General features: G+C 39.9%; 1 protein-coding gene across 11 annotated transcripts in view; it reads left to right on the forward strand.

Moving 5' to 3' along the window:
- Positions 1 to 18,062, forward strand: part of MTA1 (metastasis associated 1) — an 87,402-nt gene that overhangs the window by 9,308 nt on the left and 60,032 nt on the right. For 3 of the 11 annotated variants that reach the window (XM_049807191.1, XM_049807190.1, XM_049807192.1), the window contains exons 2-3: positions 11,524 to 11,591; positions 14,034 to 14,127. In XM_049807191.1, coding sequence (XP_049663148.1) covers positions 11,524 to 11,591; positions 14,034 to 14,127 — 162 coding nt within the window. The other 8 variants (XM_049807186.1, XM_049807187.1, XM_049807188.1 and 5 more) reach the window with 8 other exon arrangements.

Raw genomic sequence — 18,062 nt, forward strand, 5'->3', positions numbered from 1 at the left:
CCTCTAATTTTTTTTTTTTTTTATCCCCTTAAGCTGTAAGGGAAGGCTTAAGTCTTGAAGAATGAGGATTTCTTCATGGTCTCCTGCAGAATTAAACATCTGTTTGTATTTGGTATGTCACTCCTAACTAAACCTCAGTTTCTGCTTGCTGAAGTAAGTGAGGAGACAGATGAATCACCTTCAGGAGAAGGACCTGTGAAGTATTGGTGAAGCTTTCAGGCTGTGTAGCCTAGCCCAGAAGGAACCATGCACACCCATCTCTTTTTCCAGCTCTTTGGCTGGATCATCTTTAGGAAGGAAGAGTGTTGCTGAGATAATTTTTACTTGACATGGATCAATGAAGTAAAGTGAAGAAGTTAGTTGGCAGCTTTGAAGTGAGTTTGCAAGCGAAAGAAAAAATTTAGGCTTCTTCAGTCTTTTACACGTGTGTTACTCGCAAGCTGTTTAGTCTTTGTGCCGCCTGGGATTTCACAGCTCTGGTTCTGTGCATTGCCAGATCACCAATCGTGAACTGTGTCAGATGTGGCCCACGGTAATGTTTCTGTTAAATTGCACATGATGTGCTCTGGTTAATTTGGGGACTTTATGCTTTTATGCAAGATGTAGGAGGACAGACGATACTTGATCAAGCATAAAGTTAGTGCAGTGTGAGCAGATGATTCCTGATTTAGCACAGAGCTTGTCTTTACAGAGTTAAGTTGTCAACATCTGAGCAAATTTGAACCAGCCATGTGAGACAGTTTCAGTGGATGTTTCTTTTGGTAGCGGTGTCAATTTAAGCAATGCATGCTCTCAGACACTTGTTACTGTCCTCACTTTGCTTCCTTAGCTGGGCTTACACAGCTCCTGTGCAGCGAAGCAGATCAGGGAATTGGTTTGGTTGGAAGACAGTTTTTTGACCTGGGTGAGTTCCTAATCAGGTTTACCATGTGCGTGCTTGCCTCCTGCCATCCAAGGAGAAGTTGTCACAACTTGAGGGGGTGGTATGAGAGGGCAGGGGATGAATCAGCTTCGCTGGCAATCTTGTTTGAAGAAACATCTGCAAAACTATGGCAGGAGTTTGTTTCATCCATGCTTTACGTTGTGAAGCCATGATGTTTTTTTATCTGGCACTGAAATCTCTACTCCTGGAGTTAATATACTGTCATACTGTGGCCTAAGTAGTTAATTCACATTGACTAACTGAAGTTGAACATTGGTCTTAAATGAACAGACAAACAAACCCAAACAAAAAACCCACAACTTTTGTTGTTGTTTTGTTTGTTTCTTGAGGGTGATACCAAACTTGTTGTCTGAGTGCTTCAGAGGTTCTTGTTTTTGCAACTCTTGAGATACTTCCAGGTAACGCGAAGCTGATTTCTTGTCAGCTTCCATGCTGCCTAAATATCTTTTGGAAAATGATGTTTTTCTTATCTGTCCTTAGCAATGAGAACTGCAATGGAACAGGCTGTTCTCTTGGCTGCTAGAGAAGAAAATTGTTAGGGTGCAGTTTGAGGATACTCTTCTCCCATGCTCCCCCCTCTCCAAAATACTCCCCCATGATTTAAGGAGTTCTCTTCTTACTAGTTTCTCCATCTGCTCAAGTGTTTCTCTGGCTTTTCTGTAAATTAGATCATCCTGGTCTTCCCTTGTAAACCCACCTTTGGGGAATGGCTTTTCTTTTTTTAAGCCTGGACTATTTCCATGAGCTGGTTCATGGTATTGCCCCACAAAGAGTTGTACTGGTGCAGCTGAAATTGTGTAGGCTCGTCACTTTGCTACTGCAGAAAATGTTTGTATAGCTACATCCTTGGGAACTGAAGCGGCAGAAGAGGTGATACAGAACAGGCTTTGTGTCCAGAAGACTTCTAATCATGCTTAGATATCTCATATAAAGCAGAGAATAAAAAAGTGGTTCTCCAGGAATATTTAGTGTATGCTTGTCCTGCAGGAAGCTGGAGGGAGTTGACTTAGTGAACCTAAAGGGTCAGTGCCGCATGCAAAGGTGTCTCCATTGTAGCTGGGATATTGGGAGTGGATTAATTGAAATGGGTTTCCTTCTACTGCCATATAATTGATTTCTAGCAGCAGAATTGCTTCTTTATCCTCAGGGTAGTACTTTGGAAGCTTAATTTTATTTCCAGGATTCTCACAAATTCTCTTTTCAAGTCTTGTTTGTACACAGTCTCCCTATTTTACCTTTAAGCTGGCATCCCTATTAGCAGTTACTTCAGCATGGCATAGTTCTTATCAGAAGCGTGTCCTATGAAGTACAGCTGATACCTGTAACCTCTTTTTTACAAGTACCCACAGATTGCTGTCCTTTTTTTTTTCCACAGATCTTCTGCAGTTGAAAACAGCCAAGAGTGCTGTGAGGAACAGAAATAAGGATGTTGACTTTATCTAAAATTCGTGTGCTTTCTGCCATGAGGTGGTTCTTCCCCTTCTTCTGCTCCCACACCTTTGTAATTTTGTGCTTTTACTGGGAAAGGTACCATACGTATGAACTCTTGTGCCTTGTCCAGAGCTGAGATCTTGAGTCTCCAGATTGTTGCTGCTAGGCAGAATACCTGCCTTCTTCACTGGCAGAGAGGATAAACGTTTGGGAACACACTTGGTCATAGTGAATCAGATCAAAAGTTAATTGAGCCCGGGACCTGCCTTGAACAGCACTGACAATAGAGGTGTTGGAAGGTGTGTAAGAAAGTGTGCAAGCACTTTTGATAATTCCCCCAAACACTGCAGAATCTCCAGTGAGTTGCTTTAAAACCTAGTCTGTTAATTGTTTCTGAAATGGGAACCGTTTCATATCTCTAATTGTCTCTCTTACCTTTCTCACTTTCTCTTGTAGCTTTAGTATCTATGTTTTTAAGAAAGGGAACAGTGATCAGAACTTAATTATCTTTGAGACTTCTGTCCCTCTGTGAAATGTTTTAAATCAAACAAAGGGTTCAGGAGTTAACAGGGAAGAACTAATGCATGGATAATGGAGTTGCATAAACCTTGTTTCACTACGAATGAGGCAAAAAAATTATGCGAGGTAGCTGGACAGGAATTCCCCCCCCCCCCCCCCCCCCCCCCCCCCCCTTTGACATGGTAGAAAACAAAGAACAGAAGACCTTTGGGAAGTTCCAAATCCCTTAATGTTTCAGAGTTTAAACTGGATCAAGCAACCGTCAGTTTGCCCAAGCAAGTTGCATGTCATGAACTTAGATGGGTTTTTTTGCTGCAAAAAGGTAGAGAATATTTCTTAGCTTGAATAGAGTTCTGTGGTAGATATTTGAGGGTTTGTTTGTAATCCTTACAGGTCCTTCAGAGGTTTGGTTTGGGGTTTATTTGTTTGGGGTTTTTTTTCTACTATATCTTACTACATGAGAAGAGCTTGTATCGATAAAAGTTTGAATCAGCTTTTTTATAGGTCTGTGTGTAATCTGTAGTCCTGTTATATGGACCTTGCCATGAATTGCTTCTACTTTAGGGTTACAGTTTGGAGAATATTGAACCTGGATTTTTGGAGGCAAGTCAGAAAAACTAATATGTAGGTTTCATCTCAAAACAGCCAAGTTATTTTGGCTGTCCCTTTCTAGATACAAGTTCTGTGCATTTGGAATAAAATGTAACGTGAACATTTTGTTTACCATATGAATCCTTGTTTCTTGAGAGTTTTACAGTTTGGGAATTTTTAAGGTGAGGAGATAAAAGCCTATTCCTGCTTCTTCATGTTCATGGCTTTGATCACATTCTCCAGGGCAGCCCACCTTTAGAAATAACAGTTTAGCCATTAGAAAAAGAGATGAATTAACAAACTCAAGAAAATCAACTACCTGTTTCTTACAAGCATGCTGACTCGATGAGTTAAAGTATGATATTAAAGTATGATAAAACAAGGTATTGATATTTGCACTGATTATCAGTTTCTACCAATTTTTGTACAGGTGTGTGTTTTATGGGGACTTGGCAAAAAGTACATGGGTTTCTCACTTGTGTATTTGTGAATTTTCCATGTTTTTTTCCTTCTCACTGCTGGGGGCTGGAGTGGCATCTTGTTCTATGTTTTATTATTGAAAATAAGAGTAGAAGCTGGTATGAAACTGAGTACATGGACTTCTGCCATGCTTTTTGAATACGTGAGGCTGAACTTCTTTTAGTACAAAGCAATCTCGAGCGGTTCTTCTGCATGTGTATGTGTGTAGATGCATGCTTGGAATTTGATTGTGGTTACAGAGGCTTTAGTTTATTAAATGAAACTGAGTTCTCCTTTCCTTGCATGTATCTGGACTCTTCACTTCACAGCTCCAGGGTTTTTTCAAGTCATGTTGTTTTTCTTGGAGAAGGGGTGGAAAGGGGAACTGAACATACTGCATATCCTTGTATACGTACATCTATAGATGCTTTTTTTTTTTATTAGAGGTTTTACAGTATATTATATGAGCTGATAGAATCTGCAGAGGCTGTACGCTTGCTCACCACTGAAGTGCTTGGCACATGGGTGTTATGATGATGTATTTGGTTTTTAATATATAGGATGTTGTCTTCCCAAGACAACCCTATAGGCTCAGAATTGTACAGGAACGTCTGTTACACTGTCTGCACGCCCTGCAGGAGGGTAGAAGCAGCTTTCCATTGTAAGGGCTGGTCTCGCAAGAGAAACAAACATTTTACATAATTACAAAACAGCATTGTAAATTAAGATTTTCTATACATATAATTTCAGTGTGTAATTAACTAGACATAACTGCTATTTTGGAGGGAGTGTGCTCATATAACTCCCTGTGTAGGCCAACTCTCAACATCTACTCAACATGGAAAGCTATGGGAGTTAGCAGAGGAGTCATGCTGTAGAAACTCCGAAGTGAAGACTATTAACTGCCAGGTTGAAGTAGGAAATCGTAAAGGGAAGGGTAGGGCTGCAACAGTTCCTTTAGGAGTGTTTTCTGGCTCCAGTCTGAGAAGCTGCAAGTACCTCAGGAGAATTTGGCTGTGGATCACTTTGCTTGTGTATGGAGCCATCCCACCCTCGTTGAATGGAGTTTGCGACGTCTGTAGACCTGATGGTGACCTAAAACATTTGACCGACTGCCAGAGCCTGCTGGGTCTTGTGACTGGTAGCTCTTTAGGATGGCAGCCTTCCTTGCTGAAGGAAGCCTTGTCTGTTTTTACCTGACTTGGGACTGTTTTCACTGTGTGGTTAGAGACAGCGTAGTCACTGTTCTGGATGGACGTGCACGCACTGAGTTGGGCTGTCGTTGCAAAATTATATCTAGGAAGTTTACTGCAGGCTTTGGGCTTAAGGAAGTGGTGCAGTAGCGTGTTAATCTTGATCCGTTGGTGAAAACCAAGCTTTCTGCTTTAGCAGTGAGAACTTGTTGCTTAGGTCATTTTTCCCTGTTTTGTTGTGGCTGAGCCTTTTTATTGAGACTGGGCGGCTAATCTCAGGAACATGGTGTGTGAGCAGTGGATTCTTCTCATGAGCATGGTCCCTTTTGAGATGTGTGTCTTGGTTAAAGATTTCAGTCAAGGGTTAGTTGTTTTGATCTCTATCCTCATGAGCCTTTTGACTTGGTCACTTTGCTCAGAAGAGCAAAGTTAGCTTGATAACTGGGGTACCTCAACGTATCCGTACTAAATTTAGTGATGATTTGCTGTTAACTGTATGAGAGTGGAGATTTCTGCAGGAGATGGTGCTTGCTTTTGCCATGTCCCTCACTAAATGACTACAGATTTAGTCATTATTTAGTCAAAATTATTTCAGATGCTTTTGTGCTTGGGTTGTTGTTCCAATTCCACTCCTTTTTTTAAGTTGAGCGGCGGTAGTGGTGTTGCTCATGGCACATCAAGCTGAGGATGAGGCAACACGTATCCTGTGCATGCAGTAGCCACAAATACTGCTGTCCAGTAAATGTGAATTGAACTTGTGCTGACAGTATATGTTTAATACCTTCATTGATCCATGAAAGAGATTAATTATAAATACCTAGTTCATGTATACTGCTAGGTAATTGGACCTCATAATTCTTTTAGCAACAGAAACAACTGTTTCAGTTTTGCATTTCTGGTAATGAAAATATTGTGCTGGTAAGGCTTTCTCTGTTGAAACCCTTACCTGTTCTGTAACTAAACATTTCATCAGGTAACAGCTGCTGTGAGTGTTGCTGTTTTTTGAGCAGCCAGAAGGCAATGGGACCTGGGCTCTGCCAGGTGAGATTGCTTGACTTGTATGTAGGCTGACCTCTAGCCTCTCCAGCCTCTCTTTCATGACAGTGTAGACCAGGAGGGATTGTGTTATCCAAAATGTAAAGTGATTGACAGTTTCAGGACCAAGCTGCTGAATAATTTGAAAACTAAAGCCTACTGAAAGAAACTGGCCCAAAGTTGAATTTGAAACCCAGAATATGAGAAGGCATATATTTCCCGTAAGAGAAGTCATAAAGTAAGCAGGTCATCATAAGTTTATGCACTCTCTCGATGCTCATCTTTAATTCAGGGCAGCAGCTTTGTGGATTGGGCAGGGGAAATATTTGCAACTGTGAAGTTACTTCTTTATCACATGTCTAGAAATGCATATTGCACCAAACAGCGGTAGTGAGTGTGGGAAGAGGAAGGTTTCAGCCTCCCTTGTGTCCTGGGTACATCTGTAGGCTAATGCAGTATGCAGTGTGTTAAGACTTTCTGGAGGTGTGGTAGGGAGTAGCATTCAGCGAGGTCAGTCCTCAGAAAGCACTTGTAGCTTGAAAGGCAAATGTAAGTTGGGAAGGATAAAAATACTTTGGGGCATTTTTGCAACTTGATCACCTAAAAGCCCATAAGGTTATTAGGTAGCTCAGACATGTCTAATCTTATAAATATACGAACTCTAGACAGTGTGTGTTCTTTCTTCTGTGGTACCCCCTCCTGATTTTCTTTTCCATGGACCAGTGTAGACTTAATCAACAGCTGACATGAAGAGGGCAAAGGGGGAAGCTATTTTGCAGTAATGTCTTTAAAGCATATGAGAGCAAAAAGAAAGTCTGTTACATTTATTGCTAATTGAGAACAATTATTTTATGGCCTTTGTGGAAAATTTCCATCTTCTGTGGTCTGTAGGCTGTCATTCTAGTTTTAGCTGCTGTGCTGTTGCAAGTATGCTTGTGTCTGTGTGTTCTAGCAGTTCAGTACCTGTGTAATACAGCATTGCTTTCTAGTAAGTTGTGCGTATTCTCAGCTTCAGAAAAAAATGTTACGGGATATAAAAGCTTTTTGGGTAGATTTATGTATGCAGGTACTTACATAGCAGTATGGGCAAGAGGAAGAAATACATCTTGAGTTTGAGTCAGAAGGTGGTTAGATGTGTGATGGTCCTTACTGTCTTGTGGTATTGCCACACTCCCTAGTAATTCGTTGTTTTAGCCTGATCATGGATAATTCCATAATGTGCATGAGTGAAGCTGTTAATTACGATCGTGATGTGCCTGCATGGTTGATTAATTCAGGGATTGTGAATTTAAGCTGCAAACTGTTGTGAAGGTATGGGATTGAGTCTCCAACCTTTGTTCAAGTGGTTGGGTGGTAAGGGGTGAGCTTCGTGTGTTTTATGGTGGTTGCTGTTTGTGAGGAGACACGCTGTGCTTGTGGGATGCAGAGCGGATAGGCCAGTCCTCTTCAACCGTGTAAGCAGAAAAGCCAATAAATGAGCAAGGATAGACTGTGGTGTTTGAAGGGTCTGACTTGTTGTTTTGCTTGCTGTCAGGCTCTACTTTTCTGTCCCTAGACCTTGTTTTTTGTTTTAGTGGACTCTTTCCTTCCTGTTCTGCGGTAGGAGCTGAGATGCATATCTTCCTGTCGATTAGAGGTTTGCTAATTTTGTCTCATTCCCCATCTTCTCTTTCAGCCCAGGGCACAGAGACTCTGCTAGTTGTGCACATCCAGGATGTCTCCCATCAGCAACTGGATTGTTGGGAGCCTATAGAGGGTTTCTGTTATCCGATGTGTGTGTGTGTGCAGTTGTAGCTACTCTCCTGAAAGCAAACTGGGAACAGTATTAGTTGGGTAGGCAGTATGAGAAGGATGCACTTCCACAGCATGGGAGGAAGCTGGAGATGAAGGGGAAGTGCTCCTCAAGGGGAAGGGAGGTGTTTTGGAGTGTAGGGGTCAATGGAACATGGTGCTTTACCTCCTTTAAACCTGGTGTGCAGGAAACCAGCCTTCATGGGTTTTGTTGCTTGTGGAACACATTTAGAGTGGTCTCACGTGCTAAAGCATCAGTTTGGAGAGTGGTTTGTTGAACTTAAGATTTCCTTATTGTACATGTGCAACAGTAACTCGAGCATTTTTCTGTGCAGGATAGCATTTTAATTTTAGTTAAAGTATTTAAAATCTCTATGAAAAATGCAAATTACTCCCTTCAGATCTTCTCACATTCTGTTTTATGTGATTTGCAGCGTGCTCTGCATTGCTTGCAGAGAGGAAGAAACCCTTTTCCAGGTAATTTGAGTAATGGGAAATAGGTCTCCATTAGTTGCATAGCTACTGGTGAAATGCTTAACATAGTTGTGGGATTAGTCTAAAACATGGATGAGATGTACTGGGCTGTGCATTTGTGATGTGATGAAGTCATCAAGCTCTGGTCTAAGTATGCATCTCTACGCCCTGTCATGTATAAGCTCTTGAAGCATCCCATCGGACAGCTTTGGTTCTGCCATTCTGCCAGCTGTGTGCAGTTGGCTGTTTTGTGTGAGGTTCATTTGCAGAGTGTGGGGCTTGGGGATGTTTCTGCTGCTTAATAAAACAACGTTTTGGGGGTTTTATTATTCAAGACTGTTGGTTACCATTGTGAGCTGTTCTTTGGTAAACCATTCATCTGTGATATACTTTCTTTAAATCCATGCCAGATTTTACAGTCGATAAACTGTAGTTAAATGAAAAATTGAGTTAATGTTCACTTGAGGTAGAAAATGTGTCTGTGAGAATATTTGCCCATATGTGCACACAAAAAAGCTGTTAGAACAAAGATGTGAACGATGAACATTTGTAACAGTCACCTGAAACCCATGGAATTAAAGACAAGGTTATAATTTCAAGACAGAGATTGACATTTCCTTTAGTTTTCATTTTTAATCTTCAGTCACAGTATTCATAAATGTAGATTTTTTTGCATAAGCCTCAGCCAGAGTACCTGGAGTGAGGGGTAGCTGGTTGTCTTGGGAGTAATGAGAGGGGTAGAGGGAAAGAACTCGTCCTTTCTTTGGGTGGTGGAGCCTTGATGTGAGAGGTGGCTGGTGAGCTTGGAGCCACCTGGAAGCTTCCACATCCTCCACTACGTCAGCCTTGTGGAGCATGGGTGGTTCTACTGAGGGAGAAAAGATTTCTCGTTATTCTGCTGATCTGTAAATTGCTTAATGCCTGTCATTGTTATTTCAGTCAGCAGTTGTTATTGCTGAAGCTGCCAAATATCTGTTTGGTTTTGTGACTTCTGGTAGAGTTGGTCATAGTAATGTTGAGCCTGTTTTCAGTTTGGTGTGCTGCACAGAGCAGGTGCTTGGGAGTGGAAATTTAGGATCTGGTTACTTGGGTGTTTTAACCATTTCTGGGAACTTTGTTGTTCTACAAACGAGATGTCCAATCTGAATTCCTTAGATGAGATCATTCTCCAGTCTAAAGCCTGCAGGGAAGTGACATTTAAGAGGAACTGACTCTTGCAGTTGGGAAGAAAGTTTTGGAGTCGCTCAGATGCATGTTTAGTGTGTGTGAAGATAGCTGATGATCAGTCTGAGAGGTCTGGAGCACAGAATGCACAAAAATATGAAAAACTGAGTGTAGTATTTCTATGCTTTGTTAGCCCTGGTTACACTATGTATGATTAGGTGACCCAGGATGCGCACTGTTTGAGTACTGACAGTGCAACCTTGTCGCTCATCACTTCAGGACCGTGTTGGGACTTTGTTGTCAAGGTGTCTTTGCAACTCGCTGCATATGACACATTTTTTGGAAAGACAAGAGCCTGGAAACCTTTTTTTTTTTTTTTTTTTTTTTTTTAAATTGTCACTCTTGGGATTGTAACCCCTGAGATTCCTGACTTGTGACTGCTCTCCTAAGGCGGCCCAGCCCTGTTGAAGGGACATGAGGGCACCTGAGTTGCTTGCAGGCAGTGCAAGAGTGGCTTGGCCTGTTAACGGCCGGGAGACCTACGGATACCATGAGCTGTAAGCAGTAGTGGGAAAATAATCGGTGTCTGGAGCTTGAGTAGAGTGTTACACGGGGAATTTGGAAGGGCTGCTGTAGGACGTGGTGGGTAAAAGCTCTGGTGTCTCCCTGGCCACCCTGAAGAGAAGAGGGGAATCGATAACTTAAGGTGCAGCTTTTCAGGAGCAGAGGCCCTGGGGGGTGTCTGTCTGTCTTTCCTCTGGGCTGGGGAGGAGGTAACAGTACCTCCGATACCGACCGCCCTTTAAGCAAGCACCTCGGGGAGATTGAGGCCAACAGCTTCAGTCCTTGTCTCTCTTTACAAAAGGCTAGCACCGCTAAGCACCCATTCAGCCTTGGAGCATCATGCTGATGTGTTCACGGCAGACGATTACCCCGAGTCGTGCCCAGGGGCGACGGGTGTTTTGCTCCAAACACAAATAAGCTGGGAAATCTGGAGGGAAATCGTCTTAAATTTAGTAGATAGCCTTGGAGGGAATCGTTGTTAGATCTTCATGCAAGGTCAGCACCCGAGGGCGGGTGGCTGCGGCGGGGAGGTCAATTTAGCCCTCTTTTTGCCTCACTTAAGCCTTGGAGTTTGGCTTCTGGGCTGTTGGGAGATGAAGGTCAAGTCCATTCAGGACTCTTGAGCTTCTGTTTCCTTACCTGTAAAAGGGAGTGTTTAAGCTTGGGAGCTCAGTAATACCAAATAATTTATATGGCACTCCTTGATGCCTCTCTTGAGTTTTTGTGAAGGCACTGCCTTGGGTAAAGAACTAATTTTCTGCCTGTAACTTAAGATGTTTGTCGTGTTTGAAAATATGAGTATTACTGACCTGTTTGGCTTACTATATGGAGTTTTGTTGAGGGTATTCTAGGATAATATAGGCATAAAAGACCAGGAAGTAGAGAAAAAGATAAGAGAGAAAGAGAGAATGAAACTATTTGTATTTTAAGTAAATGGGCAGTACGTGTAAGCTGGGCTGAATGGGAAGAGGAAAGATTGCATATTGCTGGTGAGAAGTGGCTGGATTTTGATAAGAGGAAGCAACTAAAGACAACAGTGTGATCAAAGTGGAAATAATCTGATCAGAGAGAGAAGGAAGCTCATATGCTTTGCTTTCCAGGCTGACAGTAGAGCTTTTTTTTTTTTTTCCTTCCCCTGAAAGTGAGTTGATTGCCTTCAGATTGCACTAATATATGTTCCTTATACTGGCATGAATTTTGTATTCCCTTGCTTAAAATCCTGGATTTAGTAGGAACATTTGAAATACTGCTTGTGCCAAGAAAAGAATTTGGTATGGTGTCTCTGACAGGTATACATGTGAGGTTTTGATTCGATTTTTAGCAGTTCATATTTTAAAGAGTCTTTTTTCTTTTTGTCAGATTATGTCTACTTCGAAAATTCTTCAAGTAACCCATATTTGATACGAAGAATAGAAGAACTCAATAAGGTAAACAATTTTTTCCATCAAGTCTTTGAAGTTAATTGAATTTATGATCTGTTTGATTTGATTAAAATCAAAACAATTCTTTAGCAGTTCTCTGGTAATTAGAAGCTTAAAAATACTTTTGTTCAGATGATTTTCTGGAATGCTTTGAGACCTGCTAGGTTGTTCTCCTTTGGTATGAAAGGACTGAGTGTCAAGGTAGGTCATTCTCAAGGTGATTATGCTCACCTGTAGGGCAGGAGATTTCTGCAGTTCTTCAATTCTGTTCCAGGATCATGCAATATGAAGATAATATGACAGTTTGCCTGGAGGATGGAGAGCTTTGTAATTTGATCTTTCTGGGGGAGTCTCTTGCTCAACAGGAAGGTTTGGAGCTGTTATCTGCTTCCTCAGACTCTGTCTTTGCCCGTTGTCCTTTGGGCCAGTGTATTACTTCATCTGCCAAATTTCCCTTTCATTGGATCTAAAAGGGAAGCATGGTAGCTTGTATGTGGGAAGCCAGCTGATGTCCTCAATGCTGAAATTTTGCCTAGTTGAGGAGGGAAGACTGTTCTGAAGCCATTAGCTGTGTCCTAAACATGTCACTTTCTCAGGTTTAATACCAGTGTGTCCATTGCAGCCCATACAGAAGGAATGTAACATTGCTGGTTTGGTTTTGAATTTAAATTAACTGACTAACATTAGGTCTTTTTCTTCAGCCACCAGTGATGGAAAAACATGTCTTTCTAAACCCATTACTTGGAAAAGAAATTTATCAATATAATGACAAATAAAGAATCTGAAGGCTTGGACATCCTTGTAACCCCCTTCTTTTTAGTGGAGGTCTTTTGCAGAAATACTTTGTCTCTCTTCCATTAATGAAGCAAGAGTGAGTTTTTTAAATGTTCACAGTGGATCCATAGCTGTGAGGTATCAATAGCTTTAGTCCATCAGTTACAGGGTGCAGGTTTGTTGATCACTTTCTAGGAAAGTGTTGGTTTTTTCCCCTCTTCCTTCCTTCTTCATTCTTCCCCCTCTTTGAAAAAAAACCACTTTCAACCTGGATCTCTCATCTTGGTGCAACTTTTGCTTGAGCTGTAATTTCTCTGACCTGCTCTTTGAAATGGGTCTTTCAGGTTGAAATGAATCATGTATCATGTTGCCTTTTTTCACTGAGTGTAAATGAAGCCTGGGCAACTAAATTAAATAGACAATTCTACATTGAAGTTGTCTGTGTTTTAACAAGATGGCTCCTGCCTTTGTATTTTAGTTCCTCAAAATTTAAAAGTTCTGAATTATTTAAGAGAAAAGGATGGAAATTCTGCAGGCTCTGTACCAAAAACTGTTAGGCTGCAAGGGGAAATATTTGTGCATGTATGTATTGTCAGATTTTTTTTTTCTTTGTGTTAGGAAAACTGATATTATAAAAGATGAAACTTTTCCTCCATTCACATCTTAGCAACAAGCATGTATATCAGTTTTTATTTTGTTTCCTTGTGGACAGATTGCTGGTCCACTACCTTTTTTTGAAGACTTCCCAGAAGGGAATTTATATCTTAGTCTTCTAGTTTCTTAAACTGTGTGCCATCATTATGGTTTTCAAGGACTCTTCAGTAGTAGGATACAACTCTTTTATGTTACATTTTCATTATTTGTTGATTTATTTTAGAGGAAGTGGATTGGTGGGGGATGTTACAAACCAGTAGGTAAATTTCCCCTAGAGTTTGTATAAAGCGACTTTCACAATTTGGCAGGTGCCATCTTACAAGTGCTTGATTGTCTATCTCATTTTAGGAATTTTAAGAAAAAAAATCCCAAAGCTTTCAAAAATTCAGACTTTTTTGTATGTTGTCACTGGCGTAGAGTTTATTGCCTGATGCAGCTTCCTTGGTTCTCCTTTTGGAATGATTTTTTTTTTTTTTTTTTTTTTTTTTTTTTTTGCATTGGTCATTGTTTAGCTCAACAGTGCTGTCAGAGAAAGAAAACATTACAGGAAAGTAATAATGGCTGGGTTCTTTCTTGCTTTCCTACTGTGCTACAGAGTTTGGAGAACAGCCTAAACCCGAATTCTGTTGTTATATTTCACAGTTATTTTTATTAGGATTTTAAAGATGTCTTTGAATTCTACCTAATGTAGGCATCACCTAAAAAGTAGCAGAGTGGCTTGCTAATATGTTGTAACTGCAGGTAAGTGTTCTTTCTCACCCCTTGAAACATCTGTAACTGCTAAAAATGGTGATCCTGCAGAAATAACTAGGAAGGAAGGGCCAAACTCTGTTTCCCTACCCTGGAATGGATCACCCTGGAATTTGTGTGTTAGATAAGTGTGTGCAGCTGGAGGGTGCTAAAAGGTGATGCTGTGTAATTGTTGTGCAAAATTCCAAATTATTTATCAAGTTTCTAGTTTGGTGCCTACAGTTCAGTTCTTCATTTGTGCTCAATTTTTTTTCTTTTTTCCTGTTTCAGACTGCCAATGGAAATGTGGAAGCAAAGGTGGTATGTTTCTACAGAAGAAGAGACATATCAAGTACACTTATTGTATTGGCAGACAAGCATGCAAGTAAGCTTGTTTATGTTCAGATTGCTTCTACACAAAATTGCCAAACTTGGATAGAACTTCGATATTAGAATTATGAATATCAGTATTATTAGTCTTAAATGTCCTTTTTCTGTACTCATCTTCAGCAATTTGCGTTACTTGTTTGGCTGACTTTTCTCTCTCTTTCTCCCCTCCAGGCCCCCTTTTCCACCCCCCTTTCCTTAAGCCTTTTAAAACCTCATTTGGTGTATGGTTTGATTGTGGTGGAGACAGGACAGAAGTTTTCAGTTAGGGCTGAGTAAAGACATCTTATTTGTTCCACAGAAGTGAATTTCTTAATTTTGGGGATGAGAGGAAGTATTGTCCCTGTCTCTTATATTACTTCTCATGAATTATTTGGTTTGGTTAGTGGACTTATTAAAAAAAACCCTTCAAACTTTCTTTATAAGTAAATCAAATAGCCTGATCATAGGAAACTGACTTGAAATGTGGCCAGCTTGAAACTTCGCTAACAGTAATTCTCTTTAAGTTTCCATATTAATATTTTTTTGTAGCTTTCAGCTGAACATGCTCAGTAAATACACTTTAAAAGCACTGAATTCTAGGGTATCCTATCACTATTTTGAATATTTTGAATCCTTTTGTTAGGGAAAAAAACCAATGTTTATGCTGAGAGGAGACTTGAAAAGTATAACTTTTTTTGAGCACTGTAGTTACTTTCTGATTTTAAAAAAGCATGAAACTAAACTATCATAAAATTCATGGGGTTGTCCATGCTACATTACATCGGCCTCCCTTGCATGTATGCATTGCGTAACTAATTTCTTGATTTTCATTATTTTACAGAATGTTGTGTTAACTTATGTTGGCATTTACTCCTCTCCCAAGGAGATCAGAGACATGTGAGATACCTCGCTGAGTAGAGATGGAAGCTTATTTCTAAACAAAAATTTAGCGTTTCAATTCTCTTTCAATTATAGAAGCAGTTTTAAAATGCTAAAAAGTGCATACAAAAAATAGTTATGTGTCAGTATAGATTAGGTGTTTTCCTGTATAAATCTGTAAGGCAAGATACCACAAAAAAATTCAGATGGTTTAAAAAAACACACAACAAAACCCCACCCATAATAGATGAGAAGCTGCTGTAGAACTGTGCATTCTAAATTCAAATTGCGAGTGACCATGGTGCACTAGCTGGCTCTCAAGGGGAGTATCCATCTCTGGGGGAGAAATAGTGCAACATATTGGATGACTTTGGGCACTTTGTCTGGGGTGCTTCCAGCCTGTTTGACTCCACTCTAGTTGCCAGTGAGGATTAGATTCAGGTTCATTACACCTTCCTTTGCCAGTTCAGCATCCCTCTTGTCCCATCCTTGCAAGGTGATGGACACAGTACTAACAAAACAGACTGTTGCCAAAACAAGACAGGTTGAAAGGGAGAAAAAGACTAAGCAGGTGGAGTTACTAAATTGTTTTTACATGTAAATAATAGAGTATGTGAGATGTAGCTGTTCAGATTGCTTAAAATTTAGCAAAAAGCATGGACAGCCATATCAGTCCTTGTAATTCAAGGCACATACATAAATGGAAAAGAAGCAATCAGATCTGGGCATGTCAGAATTATGATTTAGCTGCCAAGGATCATTGTCTTTTAATGTGCTTCTTGGTGTATATATGAATAGACTGTGATGTATATGTAATAAATTTCTACATAGTTGTACTGCATGGGGATTGATTCAATCGAGATACTCAGTTTTAACAATGAATATAATGTCTTGCTCTGTTCTCTGTGCTGTAGTGTCATTGGGGAAAACATGCAGCAGAACTAGCTCCTTACTGATAAATTTGAATATTTCCTGTTGTAGATTCAAGTCCAAATAAGTCCCTCTATTGCAACCATACTTTGGAAAAAATGTCATGTGGCATTGAGATGAGATTTGCCTGTGTTGCAGAATTGCAGTAGCAGGCAAAGCTTTTTTTGATATCTCTTCAGTGCAGCACTACTTATTTTAGCTGAGAATACTGAAGCTTAATAGGAGCTTTACCATAAACAACATGACTATTGATTCCTTCATGTGTGTCTCACTTCACTAGATTTAGTAGAGGAAGCAGGTAGGAATGATTCAAAGAAACACATGTTTGAGGCTGAAAATGAAAAATATTTGAACCCATATAAATGGTCTTTGAACCTGCAAAGGCTGATTTCTTTTTATGATAAGAAATTTAAGATGATTTTTTAAAATGCAAACAAATAATTCATTGTTCATATGTGTTTGAAAGACAGGAAAATTCTTCTATAGCACAATCCTATTAATAGAGCCACTGGAGACAACTGAGGCCGTCTCTTAGTTTAAATTTCATTAGTAACTAACATTTTTTCCAGTATGTTTCTTTCTGGTGCAGAATAAAATTGCTACTAAATGACTTCCATTTATTTAGATAGACGTGCTGTTGTGTGGCTTCCGTTCTTCTTAAGGAGGGAGAAGAGTAAAATTAAGCTTTTGGACAGCCGTTAGTTCTTTACTCTGAAAAAAATTAATAATCTACATCCTGCATGATATAATGAAATTAAATTTTGTGGATGTTAAGATTCTAGTACAGATACTCAACACTGTCACTGACTTTGAGTTCATTTCCATAAAGTCTCCTGTTGCCTCATTTTGATGCATTTGCAGTAGATGTACGTATCTGCATCGCTGATCTTTTAACTGCCTTTGTTCAGCTGATTAATGGAGCTTTCTGACTGCAGACATTTCTGGATTCACAGAGTCTTCTGTTTAAGATGCCTTTATTTTAGACCTACTGTTGAGATCAGTGCAGTGAGAGAGTCAAGCAATGGGAAGATATGGCCAGAACATGAATGGAAAAAGTATATGTGTATTTTGTAGTATTTTTTCTCTTCCAATAAAGGAAGGAAAAGGATGTGATTGTGAAATGAATGTTGCAAAGTTTAAAAAAAAATAATAATTAAAAAATGCTTAAGCTTTAGCTTGTATAATCCATCAAATATCTGAAACGGACAAGTCTGAGATATGTTGTCTTTTCTCACAACTCTTTATAAAGAGAAATGAGTTGGAAACACCTTATTCTGTGGTTGGTAACTTTAATTAGTACCTGATGTGTGCAACCTGATTCTTGGATTTGATCTGTGATCTTACTATTTTTATCATATGATATAAAGCTTGTCTGGGCTGTCCTATAAATCTTTCAGCCTTATAATGGCTTCCATGCATTGTTAGCACTTTTTATTCATAAGCCTTTATAATCGCCTGACAAATTATTCCAGGGAATTTCTCCACCTGTTTCTGAATGAACCTGCATTGCCAGTAGGAGACTTATTTAATGTTCTTGCCCAGAGACTTTGTAGTGGTTTAAGATGGGTATTGTATGCAAACAAGATTGCAGGCAGAACTTGATGGAAAAGAAGTGAGAAAGATAGCTTATTCCTCAAGCTACTGTTGGATGCTGTGACTATATATTTTCTCTATATATAGTTTCTATATAATGTCTTATCTCGTTTTTTATATAATTAAGTAAATATTTCCAACAGCAGGAACACAACCTCCTGTCCTCCCTTCTAAAGATCCACCCCAGCCACCTCCAGATATTTGTGATCTTTCTTATGACCACAGTTTTTGTTTCATTAAAAGTGTTTATCCTGATTTGTAGAACAATGAGTGACTAGCTGGTAGTGGTTGGAGAACTAAGTAGTTAGCGCTGGCTGGTTTGGCAGGTTTATGGTTAGTTTTCAGCAGCTAATGTTTGGATGCCAGGCACACATGGCAGCATGGTTTTATAAGTGCCAAAGCTTCTAAAAATAAATGTCTTGCAGCGGTGAGGTGTTGTTAGTCAATCAGTCTACGAGTTGCATGAGACCTGTGTGCCTAAACAGGTAGAGTGTGTGCTGAGTTGTTTTTTTTTAAAAAAAAATTTAGATAATACCAGTCTAAGTGTAG

The sequence above is a fragment of the Accipiter gentilis genome, chromosome 8 (genome assembly GCF_929443795.1).
Source record: "Accipiter gentilis chromosome 8, bAccGen1.1, whole genome shotgun sequence".
NCBI classification, from domain to species: domain Eukaryota; kingdom Metazoa; phylum Chordata; class Aves; order Accipitriformes; family Accipitridae; genus Astur; species Astur gentilis.